This window comes from Xenopus laevis, chromosome 2L (assembly GCF_017654675.1).
Source record: "Xenopus laevis strain J_2021 chromosome 2L, Xenopus_laevis_v10.1, whole genome shotgun sequence".
In the NCBI taxonomy this organism is placed as follows: Eukaryota; Metazoa; Chordata; class Amphibia; order Anura; family Pipidae; genus Xenopus; species Xenopus laevis.
Window position 1 is genome coordinate 121,851,967 of NC_054373.1, and position 13,159 is coordinate 121,865,125.

At 37.4% G+C, this 13,159-nt stretch overlaps 1 protein-coding gene across 1 annotated transcript in view; it reads right to left on the minus strand.

Moving 5' to 3' along the window:
* Nucleotides 1-2,904: 2,904 nt before the first annotated feature.
* col4a2.L (collagen, type IV, alpha 2 L homeolog) overlaps nt 2,905-13,159 on the minus strand; it is a 118,728-nt gene continuing 108,473 nt past the window's right edge. The window contains exons 40-48 of the mRNA XM_018247204.2: nt 12,962-13,087; nt 11,695-11,811; nt 10,691-10,852; nt 10,506-10,604; nt 9,551-9,697; nt 9,036-9,152; nt 8,227-8,418; nt 7,161-7,447; nt 2,905-5,810 (exon numbers count right to left, since the gene is read on the minus strand). Coding sequence (XP_018102693.1) covers nt 5,556-5,810; nt 7,161-7,447; nt 8,227-8,418; nt 9,036-9,152; nt 9,551-9,697; nt 10,506-10,604; nt 10,691-10,852; nt 11,695-11,811; nt 12,962-13,087 — 1,502 coding nt within the window. The 3' untranslated portion in view covers nt 2,905-5,555. The remainder of the gene's footprint in view (nt 5,811-7,160; nt 7,448-8,226; nt 8,419-9,035; nt 9,153-9,550; nt 9,698-10,505; nt 10,605-10,690; nt 10,853-11,694; nt 11,812-12,961; nt 13,088-13,159) is intronic.

Below are 13,159 nucleotides of genomic sequence, written 5' to 3' on the forward strand. Positions count from 1 at the left end.
AGAGGTTTCACCAGTCAACCATCTGACTTTCTCAATTCAAAATAATTTAGGATCAATCTTCGGAATATATTCTCTGGAATGTTGCTCCATTCAGCATAATCTGTTTATTATAATCTGCAAGGATGTCATGAAGTTAGGTGTTGATTGTATTAGCAAGATTGGAGCTTTGAGCTGTTATTAAACCTGCCAGGAAGAGGTGCCAAAACAGCATTGTATGTGGCAGACAACACCATATCTCTATCTGCTTTAAACCCAGCAACACACTGAGGCAGCAACTAGTTCATCTAAAAGACTTAACCCCAAGGCACAAGAAGAGTAACATTGTGGATGCAGTGCAGTGCGGAGTTCTCTGATTTGTATGTGGGAGAAACCAAACAACAGTTACACCAGCATATGGTGTAGCACAGCAGAGCCAACTCCTCTGATCAGAACTCAGCCGTGTACCTACATCTAAAAGAAAAAGGACACACGTTTGAAGACTGCCAAGTCCAGATTCTAGACAGTGAGAGTGACTGGTTCAAAAGAGGTGTTAAAGAAGCCATATATGTAAAAACTGAAACACCAAGTTTGAATAGGGGGGTGGTGACAACTATTATCTGCCACATACAATGCTATTTCAGCACCTCTCCCTGGAAGGTTTAATAACACCTCAGAGCTCCAATCTTGCTAATACAATCAACACTTAACTTCATGACATCCTTACGGATTATGATAAACAGATTATGCTGATTGGAGCAACATTCCAGAGGCAATATTCCGAAGAAAGATCCTATTTACAAGTTATTTTGAATTGAGAAAGCCAGTTGGATGACTGGTGAAACGTCATCAAGGAAAAAATACAGCAAGTCCAGTTGGTTTGACTTATTTCTACAGATGTACTGCAGTGACCAGCAATAGTACTACAGATCTAAAAATCCCATTAATTGTCTGTGGAGAGATCAATAAACAGTTAGGAGATGACATATTTTAAATGTGCAAGAATAGAAGCTGTTTGCAAAAGACGAGTAGTCCAAATTATAAGTAGGGAGATGTGGAAAGTTCATTCATGGCTTTAGGAAGGGCTTGGTTTAATAAGTCTTCTTATGGTCTAGGATGTCAATTTTGTCAATTTCCTTTTTTTTAATTGTTGAAACCTGGTATCAGTTATTTGAAAAGGCAAAGATGCCAATATCTTTGCTCACAATGATAGATGTACAGTAAAAAAAAAAAAGAACAGTGGTCAGTCATTAAAAACAAACAAAAATAACACAACAATGCAAAGCTACTCCTTTCCTCCTGTAGCGCCATTCCTAAGGGCCTGCATTCCTTTGCCATCTTGCACATCTCAAAGTGTAACCACTACACTGCAGCTTGTCCATATATATTTTTACAATACATACATAGATTTTCTAGAACAGGCACTCAGAAGTCTGCTGATGCCACACTGGAACGAGCAATGCTATAGCATCACGTTTTTTGAGGCCTTACAGCTAAAGAGGGGTTCGTTTTTTACATTCATGTTTAGCACTTTCCTTATCAAAGTTTAATCTTTTTAAATAGCTTTAGTTGTACTCAACAGCCTGCAGTGCTCAGTGTGTGGGTAAGTAATCCGCATACCTTTGAACATTCCAACTTCTCATCAAGTCATACAATATAATGTGGGCAGGAAAGACTGTTACTAAATAGATCTTTTCCTGAAAAGGTAGAGTAGAAAGATGAATAAAATATGTAGCAATAACAATAAATACATTTGTGGTGTAAATTATGCACCCGGTGCTTAATCTTACAATTAAAATTATGACAGTGATCAATATTAGCATCTGCCATAAATCTCCCTTTTTTAACATTAACTTTAATTACACAAAATTCTTTCAATAAAGAATCAGCATTAAGAATAAAAACAGATTTATTCAGAGTAATGACAGTAAAAAAAAAAACATTGGAATTACAATTTAGTGTAAATGCATAAATGTACATTGTCCATCAGTTCTGTAAGAACCGGAGTCTGGACAAAGCTCTCAGAATTTAGGAGTGCAATGACTTGGTGTGAGCAGGTCAGTGTGTCATTTAATATGAACCCAGCTTTAGAAGCCACCAAAATCTCAGTTTCAAGACTACAACGCATTCATTTCTTATAATAAACGATAAATCTATTTAGTGCCTGGAATTCTATGCAGCATCTGGTTAGGCCATTATGTATTTACAATGTGTTTATTGAATAACAAGCTAAAGGCACAGTACAGAATAAAAGGTCTGGGAAAATACTCATTATTATTGCAATGGCGTCCCATTTATTATAGTTTACTTGTCCCGTATTGTCTTTTTTTTTATTCATATGATATACTCTGGGTTCTCTTCACACAAACTAAATCAAAGATGAGTAACCCTAGCCTTGTTGTATTCAAAATGTCCTAATATCTTCTATCATCCAGCTGGTCATTATTCGACTGCTGGGCAATGCACAGGTAGCAGAAACCTAATATATTGGAAGAGTAAAATCCTGAATATATTTACGAATAGGGGCACATTTATAAAAAATTGTGTGGCCATGTTTTATTAGCTTACAAAAACAAAGATAGATGCCTCGTGGACCAGCATGCACAGCCTTAATGTTTCACCAGGAGCAGCCAATGCCCTTCTACTTTTTCAGACTTTCCTGAAATTGTGCCATTCATTTCCATTGGCTAATAACTGTTTTCTGCGCTTATACTCCTGAGTAACGTCTCTTATGCTACTATATAGTAATGCTTCAGTAGTGCAGCAAGTTCTAAATAAAAAAATCCAGCTGCCAGTATTCTCTCTGTGGATATTTTAATGCTCCCCCTTGTGGAAATGAACACGTTTACTTTTTTGCTTGACAGGAGATACGTTTTTTTAGATTTCCAAGTAATCTAGAGCTTATAAATTAATAGAGAGCAGAAAATGTCAGTGCATCACATTTATTAAAGCATAGGTAAGCTGAATGTATGATACACGATAAGTCATTGATGAATCTTTCTGTTATCCCATTTGCTTATGAATGGTTCAGCTTGAAAATATTGTATGAATAGGAAACAGACATAGCAGATATTTTTCAAACAAGAAACCGTATGATTTACCAAAATGATACATGCGCCAATAAATCTGTTGTTAATTTGAAAGAGGCTCAAGTTTAGCTGCAGACTTGGATGTTGGTGTAGGAGCTTTAGCAGGAGTGAAATAAAATGGAGGTAATGGAAGTGGTATGGCAAATTCTGACACTGGTGGAGGGGGGATTTTTATTGTAATAATGTAAATGGAATCAATTAGGAAAACCATGGGGAAAATGCAGCAGTTGACAATATTTATCATACTATATGATCTTTTTAAAGTGTTTTTTTGTCCCTAAATCATTTTCTAATTGTTCTTGAAGACTATATTACTACTAGAATATCTAGAACCCTGGTTTTCATCAAGTATTTAAGGCACATTTGGGAAATACCTCATGATATATCAGCACCTGAGCCTTCAACGGTTACAATGGGATTCATTATTAGCAAAGTGCAAATCAGCAGATCCGTGGGATTATTTACACAGTCTCTACCTATTAGGGGCATATTTATAACGTTGAAATTCTCCATACATAACAGGGGGCACTGTGTAAAACCGCATGTACAAGCTGTACATTCTGCACCGTCAATCATGTGTGCCTAGAAATGGATGCCCGGAATATGGATCTTTCACACATTTGGTGCTGCATATTCGTATTCTGCTCTAGGCTTGACTCATTTTCTTTCAAGCACGCAAGCTTTGATTTCTCCTGTGCACCAAGATGTCTAAAACAATGGTGAAATGTAATATAGTTCGTTAACGAAATTTTTTTTGTTGCCTTTGTGCAAATGTAATGAACATTTTGTGAACCCTTTGCCCCTCGCACGATAGTAGGATAGCGACTGTAAACTTTATATTTTGCGTTAGTGTGCAGTATATGTAATAAAAAAATTTGCCCAAAAAGTTAACGCCACCTTCAAGTACATCCTAAAAGTGTGCAATGTGCAATTAAGATTCGCAATGCAATAAAAGCCTAATGAAGAATATTACATTGCGACATGCACATTTTTATTCTTATTTGTGTGGAATTGTATTGCATTCCCCCCTATGACTATATACCCATCTAACACAAATGTGGCATCACAGTGTGATTATCTATGGCACATAACACTCTGAGTTAGACCACAACATTTTTAAAATTTTGAAATAAAAACATCAATGTTAATCAGAGAGCACTGACCTGCTTAATTTGTGAGAGACATTTACTAGAAGTCAGTGGATGGTGCAGGGTCACCTAGGGCAAACCTATGTACTTGTAGGTTGTTTCATTTAATCTTTTGTCAGGCATGAAGATATCCAATCCACCGAATGGAAGTGACTCTTAAAGACAAACTGCTTTTATGTTACACTATGTTATTATAATATACATGAATTTTAGGCAATAGTTTGATGGATTAGTACAATGGTGTAAAATTGTACCACTTTTGTATATTCCACCAGTGTGTTTCTACATGTTAAAGAGCAGGTGTCCTATTTTTGTGAAAGATTAGTACATTGTAAAAGCGGAAAGACATTGAACAGCTACCAGGTTCCCTTCACTTTAAACCATTAATATCAAGTAAAAAAGGAATTTTACACCATTTTATCATTGCACCTAATAACATGTCTTTAAAGCAGGGGTCCCCAACCTTTTTAACTTTTGAGCCACATTCAAATGTAAAAAAAATTCTAGCATAACATAAGCATTTTAAACATTTCTGGGTGGTGCCAAATAAGGGCTGTGATTGGCTATTTGGTAGCCCCTACATGGACTGGCAGCCTGCAGGAGGCTCTGTTTGGCAGTACACATTTTTTATGCAACCAAAACTTGCCTCCAAGACTGAAATTCAAAAATAAACACCTGCTCTGAGGCCACTGGATGCAACATACAACATCATCGCTGCCCTAGAATCCAAGCACCCACCCATCTCTGTGTTTATTACTACTTACATCTAGTATACACAAAATGTGGGCGATATGAAGCTATAACAAAATACGCAACCCAGATTTATCAGTTCTATAATGTGTATATTAACCAAAATAGACCATGCCCTAGGTAAATGTACTGATTTACAAAGCGAATATGTAACTGGTATCAAGTAATATACAAGCAACTATTAGTGGTAGGTAATGAAAGGGGATATTAGTCTTCATCTGAACTGTCACTGCGTTGATATTTATACTAAACAGGAAATAGGATAAGGGCCAATTTAATCAATAACTATAATTGGAAGTTTAATCGATTTAACAGTGTAGCTTTGGATGCAAATACTATTTAGTTATCATTAAATGTACACAATCCCATTTGTTAGAAAATAGCTGTGTGATGAATAGATTCCCCCTATAAGTAGAAGGCCTTGCCATATAAAGCTGGAATTCATACAGGGGGGAGGAAATTGGGTATATGAATAGCAAAACTTTAACAGAGTTAACATAACAAAGTATCATCATCTGCTGTGAGGTAATAAGTTAACATTGAGCACCAATATAAATTTGTCATAAAATCAGAAAGGAACAGTTTTGTTGTTTTACAGATTTTTCATGCAGACTTGGCATCGGCTGATATGAGTTCGAATGAGCCCAGCTTTAAGAGTATCTGCAGCCGGAGAGCTCTGGAAGGTCTGGTCAATAGTAGTAAGCCAGAAACTGTACTTGTTTGCAAAGTAGTGGCAGGTCCCTCTTTCGCCATTACATTCAATGAATGGAGTTGCCCTGAAGTCTTCCAAACAACTTCCCGGGGAAGAGAGAGATTGTCCTCCTCCCTCGTCACCTGCTGCAGTGTGCTGTGATACAAAGACAAGTGCAGCCAGTCAGTTCATTCTTTGTCATATTCAGAACAGTTACAAGGATTGCTTAGAACAACATCAAGGGATTGCAAATTAAACAGCTAAACATTTTACACATAATTCAGATTTTTTTAGTGGGTTTTGTGTTGAATCACCTTTAGGTAAATATGCTGCATGTATTTTATCCAGCCTCTAGAATCTTTAGGGTAAATTTATTAAGCCTCACAGCCATCGCAACACTTCGATCAGACAACGCTAATTTACTAAAATGAACAGTTGTGGCCAGGGTTGCCGAATGCTGGCGAATTTTCGCTAGTGTTACTTTGGCAATGTGAGCAAATCAAAGCGAAGATCTGCTAGCGTTCAATTCTGCCTAGCGCAACTTCATTAGAGGTCTTCACTCATGTGATATGGCAGGAAATTTAAAGTTCAATGGACGTATATGTTGCAGCAGATACATTACATTACACAAGTCCACGGAACCTTGATAAAGAAAATTCCAAAGGAAAAACTCCATTGCACTTGGCCTGGTCTGAGCTGATGAAGGCAAGTCTGGCGAAAGAGGTAACGATCAGTAAAATCCGCATCTTAGTGAATTTGCGGAGTAACGTCCATTCGCCAGAGCGAAAATTTGCCTGGCGATAGAGTGAGAATCACTGCTAGCGTCAATCTCCTTCGTTATCGAAGTGATGCCTGCGTCCGTTAGTAAATCGGCAAAGTCCCTGAAAAAAGGTAATGCTGGCGAATCTTCGCCAGCACTAGTCACTTTGCCCTTTAGTAAATCTGCCCCCTTTGTCTCTAATTCTGTACCTCCAGCTCAATTTCTGCATTTGGAACCCTGACCCCTTCCTCCACTAGGTTTTTATTCCTTTGCATCTCTTGCCTCCTCAGTCATCTCTCTTTATGCTTCTCTGGTCTCCTTCACATATGTGTAACTTTGTGTTCAACTCTTCCCACCCATGTGTCTGTAAGCTGCAGTTTTCTTTCACTTCCTCTCAATGTGTCTCAATGTCTATCCCAAAGCTACCACTGTCTTTCTCTTTCCGAAGAATCTATTTTGCCCAGTTTCCTGGGCTTTATACAAACCTCTGTTTAAGCTACACCACCCAGTTATTTCTGTATAACTGAGCCATTCAGTCACCACAAAAATGGTTTTAGGGTTTACATTACAGATTGGCTGAACATTGGCTTGGCAGGAGGAAAACATAATATAAAAGCACATGCCTGCAAGGAATTGGACACGATTATAGCGGGTCATATTTGTGCATGTATCTAATCTCCTGCTGTTTCCATTTGCTAAAAATACACTTTTATTTGTGCTGGTGGAAATAAAAAAAGTTGAAATACCATGAGAAAAGAGTATCCAATCCACAAGCTCCGCCAACCATCTGGGCAATGAGGGATACTGACATCTTGACTATGAACAGCGATTGCTACTGCCGGAGCTTCGCACACTGAGCAACGGCTAATATATGGCCTTATTTCTTCTTCAACCACCGGCATCATTGGAAGAGGAGCAGTGGTGGAAAGCCAATAAGACTTATCGTTACGGTTTGCATAATAACAGACGTCGCCAGGGTTGCAGTACAGGAAAGGCATTGTACTGAAGCGCTGCAAACAAGATCCAGCTAGACCTACAAAAAACAAACCAGAGGTGTAGCTTGTTTAAATCATGTAAAACACATTGTTACAGTATGGTGGTTATAGAGGAGGTGTTATTTCCAGGACAATGATAGTAAATAATCATGTATCTGTCAGTACAGCAAATTCCAGTTTTTTTTTTAACTATGAAATCCGAATTTTTAGTGGAAAAAAACCTAATTTTTTTTGTGATTTATTAAACCCCGAGGCTGCTAAAAGTCTGAATCTGAAAATACTCCATCTCTAAGCTGTCGGGGGCCTGTAGACGTCAATGGCAAAAGTCCCATATCAAATTTGGAGATATGGTCTGCGCTGAGTTTCGGCCAAAAATCCGAAAAAATCAGGAGTTTCAATTGATTTTTGCAAAAAGCTGAATTTTTCAAGCTCTTTTCCAAACCGATTTTATAGAATTTGTTTAATGATAAATAAGGTCAAATTGAAAAATTGCTTAGAATTGGCCGTTCTTTAACATACAAAAAGGTAACTTAAAGGCGAACCAGCCCTTAAAAGTGAAAAAAAAAATTGTGTGCGCCCTAAAATTAAGCCTGCCTTTCTCATTCGAAGGGATGTTATTGTGTCCACTGGGAAGATCTACCCATGATTATAGAAGCACAGTTTATTGAATTATGTGCAGTATATATTTTAGCATGTATTTTATACAGGCTTTATTTTAATAAGGTTTATTTAAAAAAAGCAGCTATGTTCATAAAACATATGTTATTCATGTGCTGGTCTTGCACCACCTATTTAAATCCCTGGAATAGAAACTTACCCAAGTCCTGATTGTGTGCCTTTTCCTGTCCTTCAAAATAAAGCAAACTGTACCCAGTCCACAACCGGGCCATACCAACAGGACACATTGGCTCTTCATCAGTTTGACTGTGCTTGACTAAAAGATAGCCAATATTGATACTTCTTCCCGGCATCCCAGGATGCCCTGCCCTGCCTGGCACACCAGTGGCACCTGCCAAACATAACAAATATAAGAATATATACAAGACATTCTTATATAAGAACATTTTCAATTTCACCTTTGCACATTATTAAACGTGCATTTTTTGTTTACCTGTATTATATACAAGTTGTGTAAAATGATACAATAGTGTGAATGTAAACATATTAGCGATTAAGAGGTGATGCAGTTGATACCCAAAACCAATATCTCCCCCCTTATTTAACAAGCAGCTCACTTTCTATAGTATTAGTGAAAGGCATCGCATTATTATAGTAAAGGCATATTTCATTTTACTAATATTGGAAAGACTTCTTTTTTTTCTGGTTGGGGTTGCTTGGGACCTGGGGTTTGGGACCCGGATAAGGGATCTTTTTTTAATTTGGATCTCTATACAAAATATTCTTTAAAAATGAGTTAAACCCAATAGGCTGGTTTTGCTTTAATTAAGATTAATTATATATTAGTTTGTATCAAATACAAGGTACTATTACAGGGAAAAAGAAAATAATTTTAAATTAAGAAGATTTCTGGATAATAGGTTTCCGGATGACTGATCTCATACCTGTATACAGGTATATTCTCTTTAGGTCAACCTTTTTTTTTTTTTTTACACTAAGGTCATTTACCTTTTAGTCCATCAAGTCCACTTTGTCCCATGGGTCCCGATTCTCCTCGGCCGCCTGGAGGTGCAGGCCAGCCTGGTATGCCTGGTAATCCTTCTTTCCCAGTTTGGCCAGGGGCACCTTAATATATCACAAAATGTTTATAATTATTAACTCCATCTTCCCCAAAATTGGTAAGTCTTCAAAAAATGTGTCTTTAAATATCCAAAATACATTTTAGAAATGGATATTCTGCACTTTTTTTAAAGTGTCTTCCATTCCAGTGGAATAATAAAAGCAAATATCTGAGTGGTTGCTATGAGTTACTGCACTGAGGCACTTTTGCTCAGTGGTAGTTAATGAGCCCGAGCTCTTATCTGCTATGTCTGAGATTGCAGTGTTGCAATTGCAATACAAATGTTTGGACATCAGAGGTCATGCACATTTCCATAACCCATTTTATTGCTAAGAACCACATCATTCTGTATATACTTAAACATAAACATATACAAGGTAAAAATGTGAAGCATACTACATACCTGGACTACCCACAACACCTCTTGGACCTATTTCGCCCTGAACACCTTTAGGGCCAATAATTCCTTGTGGCCCATGGAAACCACGTTCAGCAATAATAATAGGAGGTTCAGACATAGGGCCTGGTTGTCCAGAAGGACCCTTTAACCCTTTAAATAGGACAAAACAAACAGAAAATTATAAAATAATTACATTCAAACACTTTGGGAGATATGGGAAATGTTATCCACAATGCTTGGGACATTTTACAAAGAATGTTTAGGCATTTGTCCAAAAACTCCCACTGCCATATTAATAGTGGTAAATAAATGTGAATATTTATAAGAATAACACTTTTAGACTAAAATGGCCAAATAATTCTGGAGCCCACACACAGCCCTGCATCTGCTGCTGATTCAGCTTCTCCTGACCAAATTGGCAGCTGACTGCAGGGTCCCAATCTGATGACCGGTTAATAGAGCTTTATAAAATATATGGGTGAAGTTTCATTTTGCTGTTCATAAATGCCATTAATGTGAAATAATTCTATGTAGACACAGTGTAGCAGTTTTGCCAAAGTAGAGCTATGTGTGTATATCTATCAGTTGACTGCTTTTCCCTGATTTTATTTCACTTTTTCCTCGATTTTACACATAAATTCTGTCCTGATGTTCCCAACAATGTCTATTTGTCCTCTATAAATGTTATTATTAGTGAAATTAAGAGGTATAAAATACTAACCAGATGCATTCTTTGACATGATTCAAGTCCAATTAGTCTTCACCTAATACAGTCATGCTCACATATTGCTTTAGATTGTGCATGTGCATATGCCCCCCCCATATTGTAACATTAATGCTGCAATTCTTAACCCTTGTTATTAACACAGGCTCCTGTGCTTATATATAACTGAATGCTTAGTATAACCTGAACCTTAATACAAAGTTTTAGCCCAGGAATCAGTGTTTTTCTACTCACCGTGTTCTCCTCTGTCACCTTTATATCCTTTAAGTCCCTGATCACCTAGATGCCCTAATACCCCAGACACACCTTGGAAGCCAGCATTGCCTTTCCAACCTTAATACAAAATAAATGTAGGGTTATTGTGGCCATGGAGAAAAGAATAAATCTCTGTCACAGAACAGAATCAGAGAAAACGTCACCTTTGACTCCAGGTATTCCAGCAACTCCAGGAGCTCCCACTTTTCCTTGATCACCAGGAATACCTTTAGCGCCATAGTTCCCTTGTGGCCCCAGCTCTCCTATTTCTCCTTTTACTCCAGGTTTAGAGGGTAAACCTGGGGTTCCCACAGGGCCTGGAAAACCTACAAAACAATTTTGGAAGACCCAAGTTCTCAGATTAGTTATATCATCATTGTACCAGCAAGTTATACAGTGCTTTATATTTTATAGCAAATAGGTCCTACAATATCAAATTTTTTTCTGTTTATTTATTACCTATTACAAGGGTTACAGAATATAAATAGTATTGCAGGGCTCTGCTCGCAATTACTTACAATGATACTGCAGTAAGAATGGATTTCAATCTACACATGAAATGCTGCCTATTCAATTTAAAGTATAACTTGCTAGGTTACCAATGCAGTACCAATACCTACATCAATCATGCTAATGAGGCAAACTTTATGGGGCAGATTCAATTCCATCAGAAAATATTTTATTGTTTATTACATAAAGGGCCAGATTCACTTCAGTGAGAAAAAGGTTTATCACGTGAAAACACATGGACGAGATTCAATCTGAGATGCTATTCGATTCAGAAAAACTTATCTCACGGTTTATCACGTGCAAACTCTATTGAAGTCTATGGGTAAAAAACTCGAACTGAATTTGGAAAAACGATTTTACTCCTCTAATTTTGTCCATTACTTTTTCCATGATAAACCATGTGGTAACTTTTTCTCGCTGAATTAAATCTGGCCCAAAGAGTTATGGGCAATAATCAACTGACCAAGAAAAAAAAAAACCTTTCTCCTAATTCAGTTCCATTTTTGTCCCATAGACTTCAATAGAGTTTTCATGTAATAAACCATGAGGTTTTTCTGAATTGAATTTTAAATTGAATCAGGAGATAAGCTTTTCTCATCAAATTGAATCTGAGACTGTATATGAAAAGCTAAGATCCTAAAGATGACAGGAAAAGTACCTGGCAGTCCAGGAGGTCCTGGCTGTCCAACAGCTCCTAGCGTTCCTGTCCTGTTAGAAAACCCAGGCAAGCCACGAACTCCAACTGTTCCAGGAAGTCCAGTTAAGCCAGGGAAACCTAGTTCAAAAACAGATAATAGTATGTATTAAACCTCTGGCTGTTCAAGTTTCTGGATATAAAATGTTGAACAATTTGCCTATATTTTACCTGTTAAAGCATGATAAGAAGTGTATGAGTATACTTTTTTTCTGTCACGGATAAAGCCAACTTAACATATAAAACAAATGATTTTCTCTTGAAAAGATATTGTTTTTCTTATTATTTTGGAAATCCATATTCTTTATTTATATAGCACTAACATATTCTGCATTCTTTACAGAGAGTATACTGTACACCGGTGATCCCCAACCAGTGGCTCGCAAGCAAAATTTTGTTTACCAAGCCCTTGGATGTTGCTCCCAGTGGCCTCAATGCAGGTGCTTATTTTTGAATTCCTGGCTAAAAGGCAAGCTTTAATTGCATAAATACTGTGTGTACTGCCAAACAGAGCCTCCTGTAGGCTGCCAGTCCACATGGGGGCTACCAACAACCAAGGTAAAAGTAAAGTTCACTCTGGAGAACCAAATTCCATTCAGTGTATTTTATTTAATTTAAACACAACATGTTTCGGACAGACATGTCCTTCATCAGGTGCTAATTGATTAATTAGCACCTGATGAAGGACATGTCTGTCCGAAACATGTTGTGTTTAAATTAAATAAAATACACTGAATCGAATTTGGTTCTCCAGAGTGAACTTTACTTTTACCTTGGACATTTTGTGGCTTGGACGGTGCCACTGACTCTGTTGCATAGAACCCTGATACTTTTGGAGTGAGGGACCACCGCGACAATCAATAGAGCTACCAACAACCAATCACAGCCCATTTTTGGCACCCTCTGGAACTTTTTTGCATTGTTATGTTGCTGTCCAACTTTTTTTTAATTTGAATGTGGCTCATGGGTAAAAAAGTTTGGGGACCCTTGGTACACACCATTAAAATCACCGAAGCTTACAATTTTTGTTTACTGGTATATCGCCTGCACGGTAGATTAGTACATTGCACATTCTACAAACAAAACAGACTTATTGTATGTGTTAGCTGGGCAGTATGCTTATGTGTACATCACTACAAAATTAAATACGTTTCTCATCATCCCGTCTCCATTATTCATAAATTTACATATGCACTGCATTCATTGGACATATCATCCCAAGATATATTACCTTGATCCCCTATGGTTCCTTTAGGTCCTGCAGGTCCAGGTATTCCTACAATGGTACTAAACTCTCCGGGTTGACCTTTTTCACCACTCAGACCTTTAAAACCCTTTAAACCAGGTATTTCTGCACCTATTTGAGAGAATATATAGACATTTTCATCCATGTTAATTGATTTTCTAAAATAAAACAAACAAACTGTGC